Source organism: Sebastes fasciatus, chromosome 17 (genome assembly GCF_043250625.1).
Source record: "Sebastes fasciatus isolate fSebFas1 chromosome 17, fSebFas1.pri, whole genome shotgun sequence".
Classification (NCBI taxonomy): domain Eukaryota; kingdom Metazoa; phylum Chordata; class Actinopteri; order Perciformes; family Sebastidae; genus Sebastes; species Sebastes fasciatus.
The window spans coordinates 31,123,707-31,148,978 of record NC_133811.1 but is presented as its reverse complement, the minus strand read 5'-3'; the positions used below and the strand labels follow the sequence as shown (position 1 = coordinate 31,148,978).

The window sequence follows — 25,272 nt, the reverse complement described above, 5'->3', positions numbered from 1 at the left end:
ATTAAGCTTCTCGCATTCCATTGTAGCAGAATTAGCACCATTAAGAGGATCCAGCCCATGTTTGTGCGGATTGTGTATCTTCATTCAGAGTGTCTCTAACTGTTTCCCATTGTAACCCATTTACTTCAAGGTACTTCTCAGCTGATCTTACAATTATTTTAATCCTTTCATTGCGACTTTTTGACTGTGCTGAACAGTTGATTATTTCTGCCATAAAGAGCACAAAGTCACTTTTTTCTGACTAGCAGAGTTTCCTCCTTCAACTTATCGCATCCTGCACATTTTACAACATCTTCATTCACAGTGTTATTTTGCTTTGTCACCGTTATTCCTCCTGAAACCTTCTTTGCTGCCTCTGCATAGCTGATTCCCTGATACACCTTGACTCTCTGACCTCACATCCACCGTACGCTGAGCTATGTTCTCCACCGCAATTGCAGCATTTCAGCTTTGCTCCCTGGACACATTTTCCATACTCATGTTCTCCTCCACATCTTCCACACCTTTGGTGTCCTTTACACACAGCCGCCACATGTCCAAATCGTTGACACTTAAAGCACCTGAGTGGTGGGGGAATATACAGCCTGACATCATAGCACATATATCCAATGAAGATTTTCCTCCTCAAAAGTGATCAGCACTGAGAGACTGTCACTTTTAATGCCATTTCTGTTTGACTTCACTTACTGTTGCATTAGTTATGTTTGCTTTAACATCGTCATCTGTTACACTTACTGGGATCCCTGAGATGACTCCCTTGACTAGTTTTTTGTCACCAGCTAGGGAACATTGTACTTATTTTGTTCATCCTGATTGCTCGCCCTTGTTGTCCTCCATCCTTGCACATAATTAACAGTGATCCGTTTCTTAACACTTTAGCACTTTTTATTTCTCTGATTTCTTTACAAGAGAGTGTTTCTACATCCGGTGTTACATTTTAAATCTAAACAGAAAATAAAGAGTGATATAAATGTAAATTGTTTCTTCTGCGAATCACATCCTGAAACTCGCTCTCATTTATTCTGCTCCTGTAAATTACATGTGAATTGTGGAAAGATGTCAATAATTTTATACTTGTTAACATTTTCTCAGATTTTGCACTGTACTATAGAAATATTATATTTGGTTGCTATGGTTACAGTGACAAAGACAGTAATGCATAAAGTGTAAATTCACAAAAAAAAAGCTTAATTTCTTATTATTTATGAAAGAGATTGAATTATATCTGTCAACAATTTCTTCCTCACAAAACAAAAAAGCAATGAAACAATGAATGTATGAAATATCTTTAACGTTTTTAAGTGGAATTATTGTCATACTCTCGCTTTTTTATTATTATCTATTTATTTATTATTTTTATTGTGTTTTTTTATTTTATGTTGGTTTTGTTTCATTTCTGTCGTTTTGTGTTTGTCACAGCTCTTTGTTTATGTTTTCGATATGCTTCTTTTGTATGTAAATGTTTTAATGTTTTCTGCTGTTACTATGGATACTGACATTTAGAAATAAAAAACAAAACAAAAATATATATAATTATTAATACCGGTTTATTGTGCGTAAATTCACATTCTGTCATTTTTATTTGAGTCTGTTGTGTGTAGATTATTATTATTATTATTATTATTATTATTATTATTTAAATGCTGGTTATCGCCGCCTGGCTCGCGCGGTCTCTTCCTGTCTCCATGGTGACGACAGCCAGGAAAACCAGCCGCCATTTTGAAGAAATATTATGAACTAAATTTATATATAAAATAACACCTAAAACCCAGCTAAGGCATCTGAATGTGTTGGTGTGCTTCAGTATCTGCTGAATGGTGTAAAGACATCATACTTTCAGAGTATATTTAAGGAGTAATTGTCGATAACAGCGTCGACAGTGCTTGGGACGCCATTACGTCCTTCACTGAGCAGGGGAAGGTCGGCTACCCGCCATTTTACTTCAGCGAAAACGGAGAAAAACGTCACCCGTGACGTCAAAAGCGTCACTGAGTATAAAAGCCCAGTCCCGCCTCCGGGAGCTCACTCGTGGATTGTGTCAGAGGTAAGTGAAGTCAGACAGACAGCGAGGCTGCTCCTTTAAACATTTTACCCGGATTCCCTCCTGAATGAGTTCAACAACCATCAGAGGACTGTTTTATAGCGTGAGGAGGACGCCGCTGGGCAGAGTCGACATTAAACCTGTTTTCTTTGTGTGTTTTCCAGGTTATGAGCTCTCTCTGCTGAAGAACTGCTCCGTCGAGGACTTTGACCAACTCAACTCACATTCATATTTTTTCTTCAAGTAATGGACATTTGATTACTCTTTTTCCTCCAGTTGGTTCCTGAAGGAAAGGCTAGCTTTCAGCCCCCCACCAGAGCATTAGCTATTAAAACCATGAAGGTTGAGGATAAACGTGATGACATAAGAGATATAAGTGCCTGAAAAGCACCGCTCTAATGACCCGGAGAGCTGAGGACCTAGAGAGGACATAGAGAGGACATTTAGGGTACTAGTAAGTGTTTTAACGTTAAATCGAGATGAGTCAGTGAAGCTGGTCGTCCAGGCTAGCAGCTAGCTAGCGGTAGCTGTTAGCTCAGTGTACTGTACTGTAGAACCTTACTATATATATAGTAGTATGAGCTCACACAGGAAAGCTGACGGACCAGGCTCCGTTTCTTTGTGTGTGAGACGGAATGGACGACTGATGAATCTAAACATAGTCAACCCGTTAAATAACTTATAATCATTATAACTATAACCATAAGCAATCTATTCATAAAGATTGCCGCCGTAGAGAGGAAGCTCAGGATGATAATGAAAGCTCAGGAAGCCGGACTCGTTTTGCCTGCCAGGTTTGTTTGGTAGCTCCACGGAACCAGAACCAGAACCGCAATCTGTACATAAAGATTGCGTGAGTTCTCTGAGGACAGGATGAGGTGTTCTGTGCAGCTGTGTGTCTCTGTGTGTTGGTATGTCGGTAATTAAAGCACAGCTTCAGACTTCACGTTTCTCGGCAGTCTGTGGATAAAGACTGCAGGATGAAGCTGTACCGGTCCGGACCGACCGGTTCGACCTGCGGAGCGGCTCCGGGCTGATAGCCGGGCTCTCGGTGGATCGGCTGCGGGCGGATAGCCGTGATCTAGGGGTTCTAACCGGGTTCTAACCGGGTTCTAACCGGGTTCTAGGAGCGGCGTTTGGGACTTTTTACTAAACTTAAAAGGCACACAATGGTGTCTTCGCGTTGTGTGCCTGACTTCGCACTCAGTTACTCAGTCCGGTCCGGTCCGGCTCGGCTCGGCTCGGTAGAGAGGTATTATCGTGTGTGCTGCTCGTCGACTCTGTTTTCCTCTCGAGCTGCTGAGAGAGTAGCCATTGTTCTGGTTTCGTTGTCCGTCGTTGAAGGTGTTAACAGAGGAGGGAGGGAGGGCTCTCCATGGTTACCGGGGGAGGGAGGGAGGGCTCTCCATGGTTACCGGGGGAGGGAGGGAGGGCTCTTCCAGCAGCTCCTCCTCCTCCCCAGCATCAGGCCTCTCCTCTCGGGGCCAGCTGGCCGTTACAGCCAGTAGAGCCGTTAATAGTCTGCTGCTCTTATATAACCGAGGAGGAGGTCCATTCAGTCTGTTGTTGAGCAACCGTTAGTACTTATAGTTATATTATTATAGCAGGCTTGGTCAGATGAGAACAGCCGGGTAGTTATCTCCATAATGTTCCAGTGATAAATGTAAATAACACCCCAGAATGACACAGATCATGTTTCCTCCACTGGACCAGCCCTTTATTTAACATTTAACACTGACTGTGTTTATGTTTATTTAACATTTACACTGACTCTGACTGTGTGTTTATGTTTAACTCTGACTCTGTGTTTATTTAACATTTAACACTGACTCTGTGTTTCTTTAACTCTGACTGTGTTTATATTTATTTAACTCTGACTGTGTTTATATTTATTTAACTCTGACTGTGTTTATGTTTCTTTAACTCTGACTGACTGTGTTTATGTGTAACTACTGTGACGTTTACAGGACGTGAGTTATTGTGCAGTGTTGTGGAGGTCTGAGACTTTATAAAACTTCTCCTACTACAGTTATACGGGTAAGACCTAACTGATTCCTCACATCATCATATCTCAACAGTGAATAGCAGCTTCTGTACACCGGTTGAGTTTCATTATGAAATGCATAAACATGGGATTAATAATAATAATGTGCATGCTCAGCCCAAACAGTTATATAATATATATATATATCATGAACCAGTTGGAGGTTATCCATTCGTGTCTTTTATTATGAAGACATTAATAAAAGCCGGTCGACTCAGTGTCGGCTGTAAAGAGTTAACTATTGAAGTTATGAAACATCTTTCATTCATGAGTTTGTTCTGCAGTCAGATTAATGTTTAAACCATCATCATGTGATGTTGCACTAACCGTTATATTTATATTTATGTGTAATGCGTTTCTCTCTTATAACAGACGGTACGGTGCCAGTGTGTAGATATAAACCGACATGTAGGAGGCAGCTAGTGCCCGGAGGATTTAACATACTAACTCTACAGTTTTCAAGCATCTCATACTTCATACAGTTACCTTCAGTCATTATTTACTTTCTTTTTTTTGGTGCTTATTAATCTGAATTCTTAACCATCCATCACTTCATCAGATACCAACATGAATTAGTGAACTAGGTTTTCTTTTACAAGGTAGTGTTGATGTTTCTGTTACCGTCCTCCTGTGAATGATTGTGATAGACGTGTGGCATTAAAGAGTTGATAAATCATTACCAGTAACATTTCTTTCAAACACATTCATCTCTTTGGGTATTTTTTTATTCCAACAAAACTTTGACCTTTCACCTTGTTTTGTGTTTGATACATAAATCAATATAATACATATATTTGTAAAAATAAATTGAATACATATTCATAGTTGATATGATTAGGGAAAATATGAAATTAGTAAAATGTTAGAGATAAAATAGATTTCTTTTGAATGTGTGGTGAGTTAATAACATGCAGTTTTGTTCTCTGCGTTGCTGCTGCCTGTTAAATAAACGGTGTCGCCTCACACTCACAAATGAACCTTCTATCGGTGTCTGTACGTCCGTCCTGCAAGTCCAAGTCCCAGAGAGGAGAGACACTGGAGACCCCAAGGAAGACGTTGCAGCATCCTTTCAGCTGGTGTGAATCACTCCAACCGTCTCCTCCAGTGCGAGGCAGCACTCTGAGTCATCATGCCTGGTGACTGTTTGACTGTCAGAGCAGCGCCGTGCTGTGTGGCAGGAAGACATCCCCGCTGCCTGTGTCTAGTAATTTGAATGTGACCGTGTCGTCCAGATCGTCAGTCTAGATCGTGTTACTTGTTCTCTCTGAGCCTGATATTCAAATGATGTGCTGGATAGGATAGAATGAGTAGATCACCAGATGTGAGGAGACCTTGTTGGCCAGCTCCCTGATGTGGGTGTTGTGACCTTGATGTTGATGGAATGTCCTTGATACAAACAGGTTGGTGTTGTGGACCACTGGATCACAGACGAGAGGTGATTCAGAGTGGAGTTTAGTGGTGAGGGGAGTCGGACTCTGCTGAGACCTCGTTGGTTTTAGATGTTAGTGTGTTTGATGTGAAGTGGTTTTTGAGTCGATGGGACGTTGTTGGAACAAACAGACTGGAGTTGTTGTTGTTTTGGTGGAATTCTGTTACGTGGAGCTCCTTTCTATCTGGCAGGCAAACAAATCCCCCAACCCCCCACTAAAACACTTTAACACCTTTTTCTAAAGCAAAATGTTTCCCATGTACATAGCAGAAATGATAATCGTCCCGTGTGTCTTCATTGTGTGTTTCAGACATGGCGGGGGGACCGGTGGACCCCAGAGAGATCCTGAAGGGTGTGGAGGCTCTGCTGGGGAAGGACGGAGAGCTCCGCAGCCTGGAGGGAGTCCCCAAGGTGTTCAGGTGAGAACTGGAACGCATGACGTGACACATTTCAACTGTTGAACCTTTAACTTATCAGCTGAATGTTGACTCTTATCTTATAACAACGTTGCTCCTCTCTTCCAACGCAGCCTGATGAAAGCTTCCACTAAGATGGTCAGTAGATGTATGTACCTGAGCATCCTGCTGCAGACCAAATCCCACGACGTTCTCAACAGGTAGGCCGGACTTCTACTTTGTAAACTTGTAGTCTTGTTATTGATTAATATTAACACAGGGAGATGGATAAGAGTAAGAAAATATTCCATCAAAAGTACACAGTTAAGTGCATAAACGAACCTTATAATTAGGACTAGAACCGTAGCACATCTCTACGTACATGTTTCTTGAGTCAGCATCCAGTTACAGTTCTGTTTGTTCTTTTAACACAGTCTCACATGATGATCTGATGAAGTCATGCACTGTTTCCATTAATAGAATATAATAGTACATCACCTTCCAGCTGGCTGTTTCTAATGCAGCCCTCTTTGAGAACATTACTACTGAGTACTCTGAATGTATCCTACAAACTGAATATAAATACCCACTTCCAGGTTCATCAGAGTCGGTGGCTACAGGATGCTCAACTCCTGGCTCACCTACTCCAAAACCACCAACAACAGCCCCCTGCTGCAGCTCATCCTGCTCACGCTACAGAAGCTGCCTCTCAAAGTGGACCACCTCAAACAGGTACTGTCTTTCAGTCCGTCCACCAGCACATTCCTGCGGTACGGCCGACTTTAGCATCTAACCTGCTGCTTCTGTCTTTATCTCCTCCCAGAACAACACGGCCAAGCTGGTGAAGCAGCTCAGCAAGACTGCAGACACCGAAGGTCAGTCCGCTTGGACATCAAAACTCAGATAGATATAGATAGATAGATAGATAGATAGATATCAGTAGTGTATAACGCACTAATATACTTGTGTTTTCCTTTTAGAGCTGAGGAAGTTGGCGTCCGTGCTCGTAGAAGGCTGGATGGCTACGATCCGCTCCCAGAGTGTCTCCAGCAATGCCAACAACTCTCCTGCTGGTACGGACCGATCAGTCCATCTGTGTTTCATAACAGCTCCTACTACCTGCCACCCGTAGTAACACACTCTGTCTTTATTATCTTCTAGATAAGAAGAAGAAGAAAGAGGAGGGCAAGGTGCCGGTGCGGGAGGTGAAGGAGAAGATTGTAGAGGAGGAGAAGAAGAAGGAGAAACCGAAAGCTCACGCACCGAGCCACGCAAAGATCCGCTCTATAGGTAACATGATGAGCAGTGATGCAGTCGGCTCTGAGTGTTCTGTTTTGAAGAATGAAATAATCATCTTGTGTTGTTGTTGTTGTGTAGGACTGGAGATAGACACCCCCAACCTGCCCCCCACTAAGAAGATAACCACCGCCCCACAGCTGGGAGACAAGTACAACATCAAGCCTCCAGTCCTCAAGAGGCCGAGGTACTGGACCCTCTCTGTCTCCTTGTGTATTCATGCAGCTGGCTCACTGCTGCCCTCCGTTGGCTGACAACAGGACTTACATGTCTTTTTTTCTGGTCCCTCAACAGCTCCGGTCCATCAGACGCTCCGCCCCTGGAGAAGAAATACAAACCTCTAAACATGCCCTCTAACTCCGCCAAAGAGATCAAAGTCAAGATCATTCCAGCACAACGTAGGTTTAAACGAACTAAAGATCACACATTGGAGCTGCATGTTATAGAGAGATGATAGTGATGTGTGGTGTTCACGGCTTTCTTGTGTCCTCACTGCAGCGATAGAGTGTACGGGGTTCCTCGAAGCTCTGAACTCGGCCCCGGTGCCCGGCATCAAGATCAAGAAGAAGAAATCTAGTGGTAGTTCTCCATCTAGCGCCAAGGCCGTCTCCCCCACCTCCAACAAGGTACGCACTGAGCTCACCTCATCTTCACCTGGTACATCAGTACGTACAATAGTTCACATTTATTTATTTATTATTATTTTTTCCAAGTCCTCAGAATGAATAAATGTGATTCTGCTCTGTTAAATGTTAAATGTTAACCGAACATGATAGAGCTGGTAATCATTTCCAGTCTCAGATGTTCAAGGTTCAACATTCTTTATTTGTTAATTCCAGCAAAGCAAAGCCGCTCATTAAATATATATATATATATATATGTATATATATATATATAAAAGGGGAAATTACACAAGTAAAAGTAACATAAACTAAAGTACATAAAACAGTGCCTGCGGGATGAAGCTCTCCTTGAACCTGGTTGTGCTGGACCGTCAGACGGCAGCAGGCAGCGCAGCTTGTGGTCGGGGTGGTCGTGGTCTATAATCATCCTGTAGGCCTTCCTCCTGCACAGCTGGGTGTAGAGGTCACAGCTGGGTGTAGAGGTCACAGCTCGGTCTAGAGGTCACAGCTGGGTGTAGAGGTCACAGCTGGGTGTAGAGGTCACAGCTCGGTCTAGAGGTCACAGCTGGGTGTAGAGGTCACAGCTGGGTGTAGAGGTCACAGCTGGGTGTAGAGGTCACAGCTCGGTCTAGAGGTCACAGCTGGGTGTAGAGGTCACAGCTGGGTGTAGAGGTCACAGCTCGGTGTAGAGGTCACAGCTGGGTGTAGAGGTCACAGCTGGGTGTAGAGGTCACAGCTGGGTGTAGAGGTCACAGCTGGGTGTAGAGGTCACAGCTGGGTCTAGAGGTCATGTTGTAAATAATTGAGGAAACCGCTGAATCAGAACCGTCGGCATCGTGCAAGACTGTCTAGGAACGATTACCTTTAAGCTCTCAGCACCTTTATCTTTTTACACATGAAATATAATCCCAAACTTTCATCCCCCTTTGTCCTCAGGCTAATCCGTTTGACAGCAAACCCGCCGTGTATTCTACATCTCCTGCTAAACCATCATCTCCAGAGTGTGCTGCTTCTATCATTCCTGCTGATGAGAACCTGGAGCCGGAGCGACCCGGGACCCCCGTTCCCTCTGAGGAGGCGGAGGTCTCTGACAACGGTGAGGTCCTCACTAACTCACGGACATGGTTCTTGATGACATTCTGTCATCTCATCTCATCTCCTAACGTACTCTCTTGTTGTTGTGTAGGTGAGAAGCCGAACGCTCTGGCAGAACCACGGGAAGAAGAGAGTTTGACCAAGAAGGGCAAGAAGAAGAAGACGGTCCACTGGGCCGAGGAGGAGCAGCTCAAACACTACTACTACTTTGATCTGGATGAGACGGAGAGAGGTAAGGCCGTCTGAACGCATCCAACGACTTCACTCTTCCAACACAGCGTCTGATATGAATGTGAGTTATTGATATTATTACACTTCGTTAACAGTCAACGTCAACAAGATTAAGGACTTTGGTGAGGCCGCCAAACGAGAGCTGATGATGGACCGGCAGACGTTTGAGATGTCCCGTCGGCTCTCCCACGACACCATGGAGGAGAGGGTCCCCTGGGCGCCCCCGAGGCCCCTGACGCTGACCGGCAGCCTGGTCATCTACGGGGCCAACAGCACGGAGAAACTGACCCAGAGAGACCGTGAGATGGGCATCCTGCAGGAGATCTTCCTCAGCAAAGAGAGGTAGGACGTCAGACTGCTGCATCGGTCTATGTCTCTCTGCAAGTTGTTAAATATAAATGAGGAAAAGAGAAGACAGCGTTGAACCGTTGAGCCTTTCTATGTTTATACTACATCGAGTTTCACCCTGAGGAGTGAGGCTGAGGACCTGCCATGTATGTTCATGATTTACCTTCTTTTCTCATCTCTAGTGTGCCCGACTGTCCCCATGAACCCGACCCGGAGCCTTATGAACCCATGCCCCCCCGTCTCATCCCTCTGGATGAGGTTAGTACTCCCAAAACACTCACACACACTCTCATTCTCTTTCTCTTATTAAACACATTCATGTGTGTGTGTGTGTGAGAGATACCATGCTAAGATGACTGTCTGTCGTTCACAGCAGGACTCCAACATGCTGGATGACGGCTACCCCGAGTCCATGGACACCACGTCACAGCCGGGCTCTGCCTTGGGCCCGAACGAGAGCTCCAAGCTGCCCCCCGTCCTGGCCAACCTCATGGGCAACCTGAGCAGCAGCTCTCGCAGCCCGCAGGCCACGAGCACCGTCAGCAACCCCGTGGCCCCCACCGTCAACGTCCAGGAGCTGCTCTCATCCATCATGGTGAATATAGAGTCTGTAGTCAGCAGGAGACGCTGCTTCTCATACAGACATGGATGTGAGGTGTTCCTCTGCTGGCTGGAGGAGGCGGTAGTTTCTCTGTCTGTTGGTAGTCGTAGTCTGTAGCTAACGTCTGTCTGTCTGTCATCAGGGGGCTTCTGGGAACCAGTCGACTGAAGACCTGATCAAGCAGCCCAACTTCTCAGACAAGATTAAACAGCTACTGGGCTCCCTGCAGCAGAACCAGAACCAGAACCAGAACCAGGGTGGACCTCCACCAGGTAAACCTATTATTTCATCGTTGAACTAGGTCTGTCGTCCCGCTGTCACAGCTCGATGTCCGCCTGTTGTTGTCCTCATCGTTATTGAACCTGTTCTTCTTCCCGTCTAGTCAACCCGGGTCTGCTGGGTCACGGTCCGGGCATGAACAACATGAACAACATGAACATGCACATGCAGATGCCCATGAACGGCGGCTACCCGCCCAACAATCCGCCCGCCGGTCCTCGCTTCAACCACCCTCCGCCCCCTCACAACCACGGCCCACCATTTAACGCCAGCGGAGGCCCTCGCATGATGGGGCCGCCGCCAGGCCAGGGCCGAGGAGACAACGGCAACTACTGGGGAGACGAGTCCATGAGAGGAGGACCTCACAGGGGGGGCCACTTCCACCGAGGAGGACGGGGCCGAGGAGGAGGAGAAAGAGGAGGAGGAGGAGAAAGAGGAGGAGGAGGAGAAAGAGGAGGAGGAGAAAGAGGAGGAGGAGGAGGAGGAGGAGAAAGAGGAGGAGGAGGAGGAGGAGAAAGAGGAGGAGGAGGAGGAGGAGGAGGAGAGCCGGGCTTCAGGGGCAGAGGACGAGGGGGGCCCAGAGGAGGACACAACAACATGAATGGTATGTGGGACGGGGAGATCGGGGGAGTTCTAGTTGTCCTGTATTCTCAGATATTAACCACGGGGGTTAGGGGTCATTTCTGTTTTTTACTTTCCTCCCGTCGTGATAATCTGCCCCGCGGTCCGTCTGCTCTCCGGCTGGATACGTGAGGCTGATGCTGCGTGCACGTAGATATCATGACGGGGAAAGGAAAGTCATTTTCTCTGAATTAAAAACACGACAGCGCACGGGGAAAGCTCCTGTAGGGTGAAGCCGCCCTCGTCAAGTGGACTGATAGCGCCTGAAACGCTGCCGACCGGCTTCTCTGCACCGCAGCGCCGGCAGCTCATGCAGACCGCTGCCCGTCTCCCTCCACGCCGTTACTGGGTGAGAGAGCGAGGAGTCCAGTGCTCCGTTCGTCTGCGTGCACGCCATGGATGCGTGCTCGAGCTGCAGAGGGCAGAGCTGGCGAGCTGGCGCATGTCTGGAGAGTGAACCGGAGTAACGTTTAACATTTCTTTACTAATAAAAGTGCTAAAAAACACTTTGATGTAACGTTTGTCGTCCTTAAATACAAGATGCAAATCCTCGGTATCCATACAATCCATTTTATATCGATATACGTCTCCCGTGAAGGACAACTAGCCGAGTACCTATCCATGTAGTTGGATCGTAGGAATATAAATCTACATCGATGTAGTAGATGAATCGTTACACCCCTAATATTTATGTGTAACTCTAGTTGTGTGATGTGATTGTAACGCTGTCGTGTCTCCTCCTGTCAGACATGTCCAAGAGGCCCATGTGTCGTCACTTCATGATGAAGGGAAGCTGCCGGTACGAGAGCAACTGTGCTTTCTACCACCCCGGTGTGAACGGACCACCGCTGCCCCCCAACCACCCCGCTAACAACCAATACAACCAGCACCTGCAGCACGGACACTAGCAGACTGCTGCCGCCAGCCTCGGCCCCTCTGGAGGAGGAGCCCTTCTCTGTGATCGAACCACTGAACTGTTCCAGACACGAGCACAGAGAGCAGAGAGTGACGGTGACGTCATCGTACAGGTGACTGACTGAAGCAGAGCCTCACCTGAGAGAGAGAGCTAACGGGAGAGGAGGCTGAAGACTGTCATGGGACTGTGTGTTTTTATTGGGATCATTTTAACAGTGAGACTGAAACAAGCTGCCACACTTGACCACTATGTCTGAGTTGCTGCAGCTAGCTGCCCCTCCGCTCCGTCACTTTCCACGCCGTCAACGCCGTCGACCAGATGGAAGTCTCCCACTCGGCAGAAAGCTTCTCCACACGACTGAATTCCCTTCTTATTGTGGCTGTTGTACCGTTGTACCTACATGTGATATCGCTCTCATATTCCCTTTAGTTTGGCTCATCACGGCTCAGGTCTGAACGGACGAGTCATGAACTGTGACACAAACATTTAGGAAGCACTTTATAAAGAGAAAGGCCAACAGAGTTTAGCCACAGCTACGATTTATGATTCAAACTGGGCCTGAAGAAGAACTGCATAGTATTTAAACTGCTTTATTTCACCCTGATCCTGAGGAAACCTTCAGAATGAACTCCGCTGACCTGGTGAGCTCCTCCCAGCAGCTGCTACTGAATGTGAGCACGTTATGAAGAATCAACAGCATTGTGTGTTATCATACGTACGCTTTCCCCCGGTCTGCAGCTCATAGACTGTGTGTGTGTGTGTGTGTGTGTGTGTGTGTGTGGATGCGTGTGTGTGTGCGTGCGTATGTGTGGCCATGGTCCTGTCTCAACCTCCGAGCGGCTGCCTGCGTCCTCTGCCAGCAGAGGTTTCTCTAGTCAGTGTTACGGCGCCGGCTTTGGGTTCCGCTCCATTCAGTGTTTTCTGTGAAAACAATGACCTTTGTGTCTCTTGTGGGACGGTAGAATGTAAAATGTTTCTTTTGTTGCTCCCTCCATGTTTTTTATTTTTCTTTTGATGCGATCTGGAGAATGTCGGCCCCTTTTTTTATGATGGGTTCAGTTTTTTTGTCAGTATGAAATGGTTGTATTCATGTCTTTGTATGAATACAGAACACACCTTCATACACAGTCATACTATATTCTGTTGAATTCTTTTGTACACAGTGTATTGAATAAATGTCCAAACATAAAGGAGCTGTGTTTCCTTTGAAACGGGGACGGCTGAGAACAACCAGCAGTTTGGTTGAAATGGAAAACACCTTTACAACATGCAACGCATCATAAACATCTGTCTGAGGCTTCGTCCACACTGGGAACGTCAGGAGGGCGTGGCGGCTGCGCGGCGCTGGCGGCTGCTATGCATTGCGGCTGCGTTGCATTGGCGACTGCTATGCGTGGCGGCTGCATTGCGTGGCGGCTGCATGGCGCTGGCGGTTGCTATGCGTGGCGGCTGCGTCGCGCTGGCGGCTGCTATGCGTGGCGGCTGCATCGCGCTGGCGGCTGCATTGCGTGGCGGCGTGATTCACACGTCGGGTGTTAACAGCAGCTGCGTTTCGGCTGCTGCTGTCAGCTCTTTCTTTTACATAGAGTTTGCCTTTCATAATGGCCGTTTCATTTCATTATACATATCATTTCTATTTATTTTAGACAGAGAGAGGTTGGCCTTGAAGGAGGTAATACAATATAAATATAAAGGACAAACTGCACTGAGTTGAATCAACACAGTGTAAGCTCTACAAAAACTGGAAGACAGATTCTTTACTAATGGAGTTGTTAGTGCAGGACTGTAACATCGGATGTGTTTAGTTTGTACCCAAAGTACAAAAAGCACAATGTGCTGTGAATGTCTGTAATGATGCGATTCAAAATACTTTATTATATCATATACAGTATATATCATATCAACGATCATGTACATAAATAGCTGCACAGACACAGAGTAGAGACGTCTTTGTTGTAATGACGTTGCTGGTTCTGATCGTACTAAAGAACGAGCTCCAGCAGGCGGAGGCTGATCCTCGCTGTTCAAACATGAAGGAGGGACTTCACGTCAGCTACTGAATGAGCTGTTATTAAATATGTGATTCATCATTCATGTTCCTCTCAGGATGAACTGCAGTAACTCTGGTGATCCTCTGACTTTTCATCATGTCAACGTGTCCAATACTTTATGCTTTATGACCAAATACCTGCAACGATCAACATTCCCATCAGCCTCATGATGAACATTCATAGCATCAGGATGTTTCTACTTCCTGCCTCACAGAGCTGCTCGCATCTCTTATTCTGGGTTTCTTCTCTGCACAACACACTGTTGATATTTACCTCTAGATATGAGACAGTATAGGAACTATGTAGAGGAAAATGAAATGCCCAAAAAGGTGTGATATATTTCATAGAGCAGGTTGTCAGTGCACCTTAAAGCAGGGATTCTCAACCTTTTGTAAATCGAGGCACACTTCCAATTGTTAAAACATTTCTGAGGACCACCATCCAAATAAATGAGCTATAAAATATGTGTTATTATGCCACAGTCAGGTGTAATGACCCACATAGATATTCAGCTTCCCCTCACCCATCACTGCCTGCCGTTATGAATCCAAAGTATTCAGGGTCGTATTTCCTCACCACACACTTTTACTGACTTCAGAATTGCTTGATTTTGTGTCACTGCATCTGTGCCACACATGTCTGTAAAGGGGAGACTCATTGGTACCCATAGAACCCTTTAACATTCACATATCTGGAGGTCAGAGGTCAAGGGACCCCTTTGAAAATGGCCATGACAGTTTTTCCTCATCAAAAATCTGTAAGTTTGGAGCGTTATTTAACCTCCTTCATGACAAGCTAGTCTGACACGGTTGGTACGGATGGATTCATCAGGTTTTTCTAGTTTCAAATAACACCAGTATCTGACTTTTCTTCTGCCTTTCTTTTGGACATTTTTCAAACCTTTTTTAACCTTTTTTGGACATTTGTTGGACAATTTTCTGAGATTTTTCAGAATTTTTTTTTTATCTTTTTATTTTTATTTTTTACATTTTGCCAATTTTTCGGAAATTTCTTTAGACATTTTACAGAATTTCTTTTAAAAAAAAAATTAAATTTTCTTTGGACATTTTTCTGCCTTTTTTTCAGGATTTTCTTTTTACATTTTGACAATTTTCGGACTTTTTTCAGAATTTTTTTTCAGACCGTTTACATACTTAAAAAAAAAAGAAGCATGACATGGTTGGTACCGACGGATTCATCAGGTTTTTATAGTTTCATATGATGCCGGTATCTTTACTCTAGCTTTAAAAGTGAGCCCGCAATAACCTTTGAAAAACAGAATAGCGGTTAATCTAACCATTTGGCAGCACCTTCGCGGCCCACTAGGTGGCTCCGTGAGGCCCACCGGAGGGCCGCGGCCCAGTGGTTGAGAATAGCTGCCTTTAAGGATTTAGTCAGTGTGGGTTTGGAGAGGTTTAGTGTGAGATCAGAGGAGTCCACTCACTGAAAAAAAGTGAGTTCCTCTCATATAAAGAATCCTTCTGTTCCCCACGCTCTTACCTCCCGGATCAATCGTCTCAACACTGATTCTTTTTTCTTTCTATTGTGCACCACCGAGTCGATCTTTGCTGTGTCACAGAAGCAGAAAGAAGTGAGTGAAAGTGATGTGAGGTGAAGCAGTGAATAGGTGTGTTAGTCTTTCTCAGCTTTATCTGAGGTGACTTCAGGTGTTCATGAGCCGCTGCATTGTGCTGCTCTTTAAACCAGGAAGTTGCATCCTATTCGAGCAGGCCGGCCAATACAGTGTGTGTGTGTGTGTGTGTGGAGAGAGCCGGCGTCAGATCCGTGTTCTCAGGGCGGGGCTGAGTGCAGCTGGTGAATGTGAAACGGTGATAGGAGCGGCCCTTTAACCCGGCCCTGTAGTTCAAATATTGACCGAGGTGCTGTGACAACACACGGTGACGGAAACACACGGCAGAGAGAGCGGAGGGTTAAGGACACCTCAGCGCTGAACTGCTCCCACATCCTGGTTACGAGCCAACATCATCCAAATACAGTGTTTATTTAGCACTTAAGCTTTTTACTAGAGGAATGCAGCAGAGAAAATAACTTTACGGAGGAATAAAACAGGAATACAATTAAATCACAAAGAGATAAAATATGATAAAACAATAACACATGAAATATAAAACCAGTATTTATTTAGTACTTAAGCTTTTTACTAGAGAAATGCAGCAGAGAAAAGAACTTCACAGAGGATTAAAACAGGAATACAATTAAATCACAAAGAGATAAAATATGATAAAACAATAACATGGAATATAAAATAATGAAGTCATGTAAAAGCAGGAAAACAGGGCAAATGTACACCGATGGTTCAGCCTTCAGGAGCAGTTTGGGGTTCAGTATCTTGCTCAAGGACATGCGGACCAGAGGAGCCGTGGAATCAAACCGCCGAGCTTCCGATCGGTGGACGACGACCCGCTCTACCTTCTGAGCCGCAGTCATGTTGGTTTGACGAAAAACAGTGTGAACACAAGGTCCTCTTACTAGATTTCTTCCAGGAAGCTTTCAGTCACATCTCACAGTCTTTATGCTCAGTTACCATGGTAACCATTTGTCATCATGTGACCGCAGTAATGGAACTTCAGTCACATGGTAACAGCTGGTCGTATATCAGGGGAAGATCTTCCCAGTGGAGGCTGTCAGCAAAATCAGGATTTAAGTTGTTTATCGTTGCAATTTTCTTTGAAACTTTAATATTAAAATCCTAAAAATTCTCAGGGAAACATGTATTAGTACTATTAGTATTGTATTAGTAGTATTAGTATTGTATTTGGACCAACAACAACAAGTTTACCTTTAATAGCATTCACCCACAGAAACATGTTGGTATATGTATTTATCTGTTTATGAATGTTCTAAAGGAACAGAAGGGGATCCAGATGTTTGGGTCGCTCCTCCAGCTGCATATTGTGTCTTGGTCATGGTCATTTCTGATTGGCCGGCTTCATGTCTCGCCGTTCTCCTCCATCTCACGTGTTATTTTTGTACACCAGGACACATCAGAGTGTGTCATCCATGTACAAATGAAAGTTAATTATTTATTACAACCAGATGGATTAAAGATAACTTAAAACAATCGCATTACTTTAATCCAATCTAGTACTTTAAAATGGAGAATTGGTTCCGAGCACTTTGTTTCATAAAAACTACAGTTACCAGTTTTAGGAAATTACTGAACCCCACGGGAAACTATATTTGTGAGGTGTTTAGTAAGAACTGATGGAACCACAGACAGGAAGTCAGAAAGGTTTTGTATGCAGGTTTTGGTCTTTCCATGTGATTTTGCTGACAGTAAGACACAGAATAATGCTTATCCTATAAGAAAGATGGGAAGGATCGAACAGAGACACTAAATTATAATAGAATCTGTCACGGTTTATTGTAGTTCCTGCTGTGTGGAAGCAGCAGTGGCCTTACTAAAATGAAATCTGTATGTAAATGTTTAGTAAGTCACTAACTATCAGTGTGCATTCAGGGCTCCATGCTATCTGTTTGTTTGATTAACAAAGAGTCACAGGTTTCTCACTTTCTAATAAGCTAACACAAGTTAGTAAATCATTATAACTGTTATAACTCATTATTCAACAGTCCATAAAATCTGCAGCATCCTCTGCAGCGTTTCTCCAGAGGGTCAAAGGTCAAACGGTTCATTAGAAGGTTCTTCCTGATGGATTTAGGATGATTTTTTTTCCCCAACCTGGCAACCCAAAAAGATCTTCTTTATTAATGGCTTAAAAAATAAATGAATGAAAGATGTATTAACTATTAATAATAAAACTATATTAGCTGATGTGTCTGACCACAATCTGCATTTGATGTTATTATATTGTGCTTCATGATTTTTAGTCTTCTTTTGTAACTTTGTTCTAAAGCTACACAGATATAGCACAGAGAAGAAGAAGCTGCTCCACATGTTCCCCTGCAGGTGGAGGAGGACTGAGGAGCTGCTGCTGCAGGGTTCAGGGCTCCGGACCGGCTCCGGACCGGACCGGCCGGGACGACCCTGAACAAAGCTTCCATTCACTGAGAGCTCCCTGCTGCAGGATACAGGACACTGTGGAGATGCTCCCAGATAACACTGTGTGGTTAACCGCTGTAGGCCGAGTTATGAACCATCATTCTTTATTCATCTTCACGATGACTGAATCCATGTGTTGACTTTGTGGGAAAGACACGTTCAGTTGCACCCTTTGTGTCTTTGAGCCAATCACAGAACGACCAATCATCGTCCAGCCTTCTGCTCTTCCTCGCTGACAAACAATAAAACTGATCAATTAAATAATAATTAATAATCATTCATATATTAGAACATGTTTTATATTGCTTTATAACTGTGTGTGTTTTACCTGTTTTATGTTTTATCTGCCTCGTCTTGTCAAGTATTTGTTTTAAAGCACTGACCAGATGTGGCAACTGTGAATCTCATTGTATTTAATAAAATGACAATAAAGCTTTCTATTCTATTCTATAGAATGAAACCCAAGTTAGGATTATAAAAGATGTGAAATGTCTCTTCTAGTTTATACGAGCCAAACCTCATCAATAAATCTGATCAGTCAAGAGTGCTCTGCTTATTGGCTCTTATAGGTAAACCTTAGACTCCACATAATGTAGTTTATAACTCGCTATAGTGTTCTCATACATTCAGCATAGATAATATACTAAAGCAACATTACAGAAAAATAAAAAATCCACTCCTGAGTTTTACAGGAAGAAGATTAATAAAATAAGAGTTCTATTAATAGAAAGGGAAAAGTTAAGAGAGAACGGGTGGGTGTGTGGGGTATGTTATGTTTGTTAAAGTAAATCCTGTATTGAATATATTGCATAATAATGCTGATGTTTGTATAACAAAAAAACAATAAAGACATTGTTAAAAAAAAGAAAAGAGTTCTATTAATGATTTGTGCAGATTTCAAGCTTTTATTCCATCATAACCTAAAATGATTATGATCTCACACCACGATGCATTTGGTAACACACACAGAAACCTCAACGTAGCCTCTACCAGTAATGTTCAGGGAGTCTGGTGGTTTGTAATGAAATCTGAATCACCAGGGGGGGCGGGTGGAGGGAGGGAGGGAAGAGGGGCGGGCCCACAGGTGAGCAGGTGTTTAAATACGAGACAGGTGAGAGTGGAGGTACAGCAGCAGATCCTGGAGCTCCAGTCGGGAACAGGTGAGACACACAGGTTCATTATTCCCTGTTTAAAGGGGCCGTTCACTCTGCTGGGGAACTACAGTCAGAGTGGGTTCATCAGGGTTTCTATCTGATTATAGGAAAGACTTCAAAGTAACTTATTACATTTGATTACTTTTTGAATACTTTTCTAACAAACTTTTATTCAGATTTCTTCACAATAAGTTGAGTGTAGATTGGAGCAGAGCAACAGCATGAATGTTGGACACGTTTTACCTTAAAGAATACAACGAACAATGACATTTATTTTGTAATGGATTACATTAGACCACATGTAACACTGCATACCACATTACAACAGCAACGCCTACGTTGGACTGCCACACCCTTCTCTCTCTTTACTTGTTTCTGGTCCGCTGGAAGTGCCAACAGATTAATCTGCAGTAGGAATCTGGAGGACTCGGTTAACCCGTTTCCTTCTCAAAGGGACGGGAACGGTGATGTTTCATGTCATTTTGATATTGTCTGTTCCAGTAAGTCCATAAAGATGATCAAAGCGGTGTTGTCGGTGCTCCTGGTCCTGGTGGCCGTGTCCTCCGCCTTCGGGAAATACATCCCCAAATCTGGCAAGAGGATCCCTCAGACTCTGTCCAGAGGTCTGTGAGCATCATCTGCACCTCTGAGACTGAAGTGTGATAAATATCTGTTCATTTGTCTTTAATGGTGTCCATACATGTGTGTCCAGGTTGGGGTGATCAGCTGATCTGGGCTCAGACGTACGAGGAGGCTCTCTACTGGTCCAGGTCAAAGTAAGAAATAGTTCTCTAACACTGATACTGACGTTGGTTGACACTGACGGTCAGATGTTTAAGTGGAGCTGATGTGTGTTTCAGAAACAAGCCTCTGATGGTCCTCTTCCACCTGGAGGACTGCCCCCACAGCCAGGGTGAGTCCACCTCCGGCCTTTCTGTTAGCTCTCTTATCAAGTTGCTCATGCACTTGAATTAAACCTGTTTGAAGAGCGAGCGCTCATTTGTTTGCTCGTGTGACGTCACATCCTGGTGCTGGTTCTGTGCCAACAAACGCTGGACTGAGCCGGAGGATTAAAACCTGTTTCTCCCACAGAACTGAGGAAGATCTTATCCGAGGACAACGGGATCCAGAGGACGCTCGACGAGGACTTCATCGTCCTCAATCTGATGGTGAGTTAGAGGACTCTTCAGGTCAGACTATCTGACTGAACAAGTGTTTTAAAGGTGCACACAACTGAATCCGTATTCAACTATAAAACCTTTAACGAACCTGGTGTCACGCTGGAGTAAAACTCTGAGACCTGATAGTTTATTAATCCATTTTACTGTTCAGCATTTAAGCTCCTGCACACGTGGTATTCCTCTATAATACTAAATATTCACCACTAAACCAGCAACAGTTCAAGTTTAGTTTGATGAATAACTTAAGCCAGCCTTTCTCAACCCCTGGCCCGGGGCCCCCTGTTGGGCCTCAGAGCGCCACCTAGTGGGTCTCAGAGGTACGAACAAATGGTTAGGTTAACCTCTTCCAAATCCGACAGCCGCTGTTCTGTTTTTGCAGAGGTTGTAGAGGGTTGTCTTACAGCTAGAGGACGGATACTGGAATGATATGAAACTAAAAATCCTGATGAATCCGTCGGTCCCAACCATGCCAGGCTAGCTTCTCAGGAAGGAGGTTAAATATCACTTCAAAGTTACTCTAAATTTTGGCGTGGAAAAACTGTCATGGCCATTTTCAAAGTGGTCCCTTGACCTCTGACCTCTAGATATGTGAATGTGTGAGGGTTTTTTACGAAAAAATGTCCGAAAAATGTCCAAAAAAAAATTCTGAAAAATGTCCAAAAAAGTAAAAAAAAAAATCTGAAAAATGTCCAAAATAATTTGAAATAAAAAATCACAAAACGTAAAAAAAAAGTAAAAAAAAAAAAAAAAAGTCGGAAAACAGTTTAAAGTAAAAGTCTGAAAAATGTCCGAAAAAAGGCGGAAAGATGTTTAAAAAAAAGTTTTTAAAAAAGTTTAAAAAAAGTCCCAAAAAATGTCTGAAAAATGTCCGAAAAAAAGTTTTTAAAAAAGTTTTTAAAAAAGTTTTAAAAAAAGTCTAGAAAGATGTCCAAAAAATGTTAAAAAAAAATGTCTGAAAAATGTCCAAAATAATTTGAAATAAAAAATAAAAAAACATAAAGAAAAAAAGTCGGAAAAATGTTCAAAAGAAGTCGAAAAAAAAATCGAAAAATTGAAAAATGTCCGAAAAATAATTCAGAAAAAAACCTGATGAATCCATCGGTACCAACCAGGTCATACGAGCTGGTCATGAAGGAGGTTAAATAACGCTCCAAAGTTACTCTAAATATTGGCGAGGAAAAACTGTCATGTCCATTTTCAAAGGGGTCCTTTGACCTCTGACCTCCAGATATGTGAATGTAAATGGGTTCTATGGAAACCCACGAGTCTCCCCTTTACAGACATGTGTAAGTTTTTTGAAACAAAAAGGTGATGTTGGAGATAAACCTGCTCCAGTGAAAGGTCCAAAGCGTGAGGAAATATGACCCTGAATAGTTTGGATTCATAACGGCAGGCGGTGATGGGAGAGGGTAAACTGAATACACCTGACAGTGTCAGAACACATCTTTATGTATAGCCCAGTTTGACATTGATTTGGGAGAATTATTTTAACAATCAGACGTGAAGTTACAAAAGGTTGAGAAGCCGACTGAAGCAACCCTCCGACTGTCGTCACATCATCAGTCACGTGTTGCTGAACTGGGAGTGAGCCACGCCGACATCACGCCAGCCAGAAGAGAAACCTCTCATATCAAATAAAAAACCCAAACTGTTGTATCTCAGTTCATCGCTCTAGAGGAGGAGGTTATTTAGAGCCTTTTCATCGCTCTGAGATGGATCACACTTTGATGACGTGTTATTCTTTCTCTCACCATCAGTATGAAACCACGGACAAGAATCTCTCTCCCGATGGACAGTATGTTCCCAGGATCATTTTTGTCGGTAAGAGCTATATCTTATAACACAACTCTCCCTGTTAGCCTTTCATCTGAGCTGTGTGAGCGAGACGTTGTGACCTTTGACGTCTGTTATCGGTTTAATTCAGTCTTACTTTCCAATGGAGGAAGAAATATTCACATCCTTTACTTAGTCCAGGGGTCAGAGGTCAGAGGTCAGCAACCTGCGTCTCTTCAGCTCCTCTCCAGAGGCTCCCTGTGGATTATTAAACATGGAAATTAATAACTGTTTTTTGTTTACATTTTCATTTTTATTTATCATTGTATCACGGATACATTGGGGAAACAAAATAAATCTGAGATTTAGAGAATAAAGTCATAATATTAATATTATAAAGTAGTATTTTTACGTGTTATTTTCTTTTTTTCTTGTAAAGTTATGACTTTATTCTCGTAATATTCTGACTTTATTGTGTAAATCTCAGATGTGTTTTCCCTCAATGTGGTCCTAATACTCTGTAGTACATTGTCTCTTTGGCCCTCACTGCATTAGACTGATATACTATATACTTAGACTATAAACTGTGTTACCTTCATCACAATGATCAAATGTTTTGCTGCTCCAGACAGATTATTATTTTTTTCTTTGCCTAAAATGTCTCTTTTGATAGTAAAGGTTTCTGAGTCCTGACTTAAGTAAAGGTAGCAATTAAAGAATACTACATTACAAGTAAAAGTCCTGCTTACCCTGAACTGATGTGTCTTCACAGACCCCACGATGACGGTGAGAGCCGACATCATCGGTCGCTACTCGAACCGCATGTACGCCTACGAACCTGCTGACGCCAAACTGTGTAAGTGCTCCAGCTGACCGACACACTGAGGCGTGTTTGTGCCCGTTAACAACTCCGACTGACTCGGTGTGAATGTTTCTCCCTCACAGTGAAGAGCAACATGGAGAAGGCCAAGAAGCTCCTGAAGTCTGAGCTGTGAGCGCGAGGAACGAGACGCACGCTCCACATAGTGACCCCGATGACCCCGATGACCTCCGAGACTCCACCGCCACCGCCGGAGGCCGATAACACGCCGTCACTACAGTTTACATGGAGAACTATACGCACTGGGAAGCTCCTCGTCTTCACCTTCATTAATTGTTATTATTACTGTACATCCAGAATGTCTTTTGAATAAATATGGAAGTGTTCATACATACCACATGGACGGTGTGCCTTTTCATTTATACGTGTAAAACTCTAAAGAACATGAATAATACACTACAATAAGTACTTCCTGTCGGTACTACAGCTACTAAATACTTCTACTAGCTAATCTGAATACTGAAGGACAGGTTTTAGCCTCAGTATAGTTTTATAAATGTAGTATTATGTATAGTATAGTAGGCCTGTTTTACAGTAATCGGTGTTAGAGAGCTCAGAGTATAAACTACGGTTTGGGAGGATTACTGATAATGAACATACTTGTACATTGTAGTGTCGATGTCAGTGAACATGAGATCTGATCTGGAACGTAGCCACTATCAGCTTCTAACTGCTTTAATACAAACTCCTTGATTAGTGCAGCTTTAGAGGCATTTATAAATGATTACAATGACTTAAGCAAAGTCTGATTTTCCATCGGTGGCACAGTGAGCTCACCACTTAGTGACCTAGGAGGCGTGCAGGTGAAACAGCGAAAAAGCCAGAAACCTGACAAACCACACTGAGGGCAGTAAAGCGCCAGTTAGCAACAATCCGTCTCTTGTTCACCTGTCCTCCAGTCTGATCAGCTCAGGTATGAATAGTCATAGTGTCATAACGATTCACAGCTCAGAGGCTGAGTTTCATTCAGAGTCGGCAGGTATGTGTGTGTGTGTGTGTGTGTGTGTGAGTGTGTGTGTGTGTGTGTGTGTGAATGTGTGTGTGTGTGTGTGTGTGTGTGTGTGCGTGCGTGCATGCGTGCGTGCGTGTGTGTGTATGTGTTCAACATCCTGGATGGGCGGGATCACGCTGCCAGCACTGAAAGCTTTTTCCTGTTGCCAGGATACGGAGGCCCAGAGGAGACTATTGTTCCGTGTAATGAGCTCCACTCAGCAGAGAGAGAGCGTGGTGATGGTCGGTTGGCTGGTCAGAAACATCCTCCTCCCTGAGACCAATAGAGTGAGACTATAGAAAAGCATTCACCTTTAACCTGAAGGGAGGAGAACCAAAGACAAGTCAGCGTTTGTTGCTTGTAGCTGTACAGTAACATGTAGAATAGTTTACAGTCTGGGTCTTTAAACTGTTCCAGAGACCAGGTTAAAGGCTGATCGAGTTTCTTTATTTACCCATTCTATTGTTCTTTATTTCATTATTTATGTTTCATTGTATTTTGCTGTTTATGATGTGAATTTCCCCGGAAAGCACGGCTCCAACAACACAAGGCTTCCATCCAGGAGACGTTCATGTTACCATTCTGCTAGTTTTGGTTTGTTGGCTTTCTGTGTTTGCTCTCTCTCTCTCTCTCCCGTCTCTCTTTTCCTCCTGCAGGTCAGGTGTGTGGAGGAGGTGTGAACGGCTCCTCGCAGGGCAGCAACGAGGCTCACCAGGTTTTCATCAGATGATCAACCTCTCCATAGAAGCCTACTCCTACTCTGCCAGATAACTCCGTCTGGTTTGGTAGTGCTTCGCCTACCTTCTCTAGTGTTTTTGCATCTTGCTATTTTCCTAGTGTTTCTTGTGACATCTTGACTTACCTGTTTTTCTTCCTGTGCTCTGGTTTCCTGGTGGCTTGTTGCTGCTCAGCTTCCTTGTTCTCCGGTGGCTGAGATATTCCATGTGCTCAGTCCTCGTGTTCATTCTCTCCTCGCCACGAGCCGGCCAGCTTCCTGCTCTCCTGCCTGCCATTTTTCCCTCTCGGTTGGAAAATAAACTCTGTTTTAATTTCTGACTTACCCGAGTCTGTCTCTGCTTCAAACTAAACTAAAACCAGCAGTTCATGTCCCGTGTTTCACAACGTTCAGTAGTTTTCAGCCCGACCATGCAGTTCTTCCCTAAACCTAACTAAGTGGTTTTGTTGACTAAACCTTAGCAGGAGTTTTTGTTTAATTCACAACATTAATCACGTCTTTACTGCGATCATAAAGTGACGCTGAGGGGTCCGACAGAGCGTCAGTGAGTGACGTGTTGGGAT

At 43.9% G+C, this 25,272-nt stretch overlaps 2 protein-coding genes across 2 annotated transcripts; both read left to right on the top strand.

Annotated features, from left to right (window-relative positions):
• The first annotated feature begins 1,993 nt into the window (after window positions 1-1,993).
• ppp1r10 (protein phosphatase 1, regulatory subunit 10) lies at window positions 1,994-13,109 on the top strand. The gene is made up of 19 exons (XM_074612845.1): window positions 1,994-2,044; window positions 2,206-2,284; window positions 5,825-5,933; window positions 6,044-6,130; window positions 6,506-6,641; window positions 6,733-6,784; window positions 6,890-6,982; window positions 7,071-7,199; window positions 7,287-7,392; window positions 7,500-7,603; window positions 7,704-7,831; window positions 8,765-8,929; window positions 9,020-9,155; window positions 9,250-9,496; window positions 9,685-9,760; window positions 9,876-10,097; window positions 10,246-10,375; window positions 10,486-10,986; window positions 11,751-13,109. Exons 3-19 carry the CDS (start codon window positions 5,827-5,829, stop codon window positions 11,909-11,911), a joined length of 2,580 nt encoding a protein of 859 aa, XP_074468946.1. The 5' UTR covers window positions 1,994-2,044; window positions 2,206-2,284; window positions 5,825-5,826; the 3' UTR covers window positions 11,912-13,109.
• A 5,980-nt stretch (window positions 13,110-19,089) lies between these two features.
• Window positions 19,090-23,316, top strand: agr2 (anterior gradient 2). The gene is made up of 8 exons (XM_074614286.1): window positions 19,090-19,154; window positions 19,650-19,771; window positions 19,861-19,924; window positions 20,009-20,061; window positions 20,241-20,317; window positions 22,087-22,150; window positions 22,875-22,958; window positions 23,048-23,316. The coding sequence occupies exons 2-8, from the start codon at window positions 19,663-19,665 to the stop codon at window positions 23,095-23,097; spliced, it is 501 nt and encodes a 166-aa protein (XP_074470387.1). The 5' UTR covers window positions 19,090-19,154; window positions 19,650-19,662; the 3' UTR covers window positions 23,098-23,316.
• The last annotated feature ends 1,956 nt before the right edge of the window (window positions 23,317-25,272 follow it).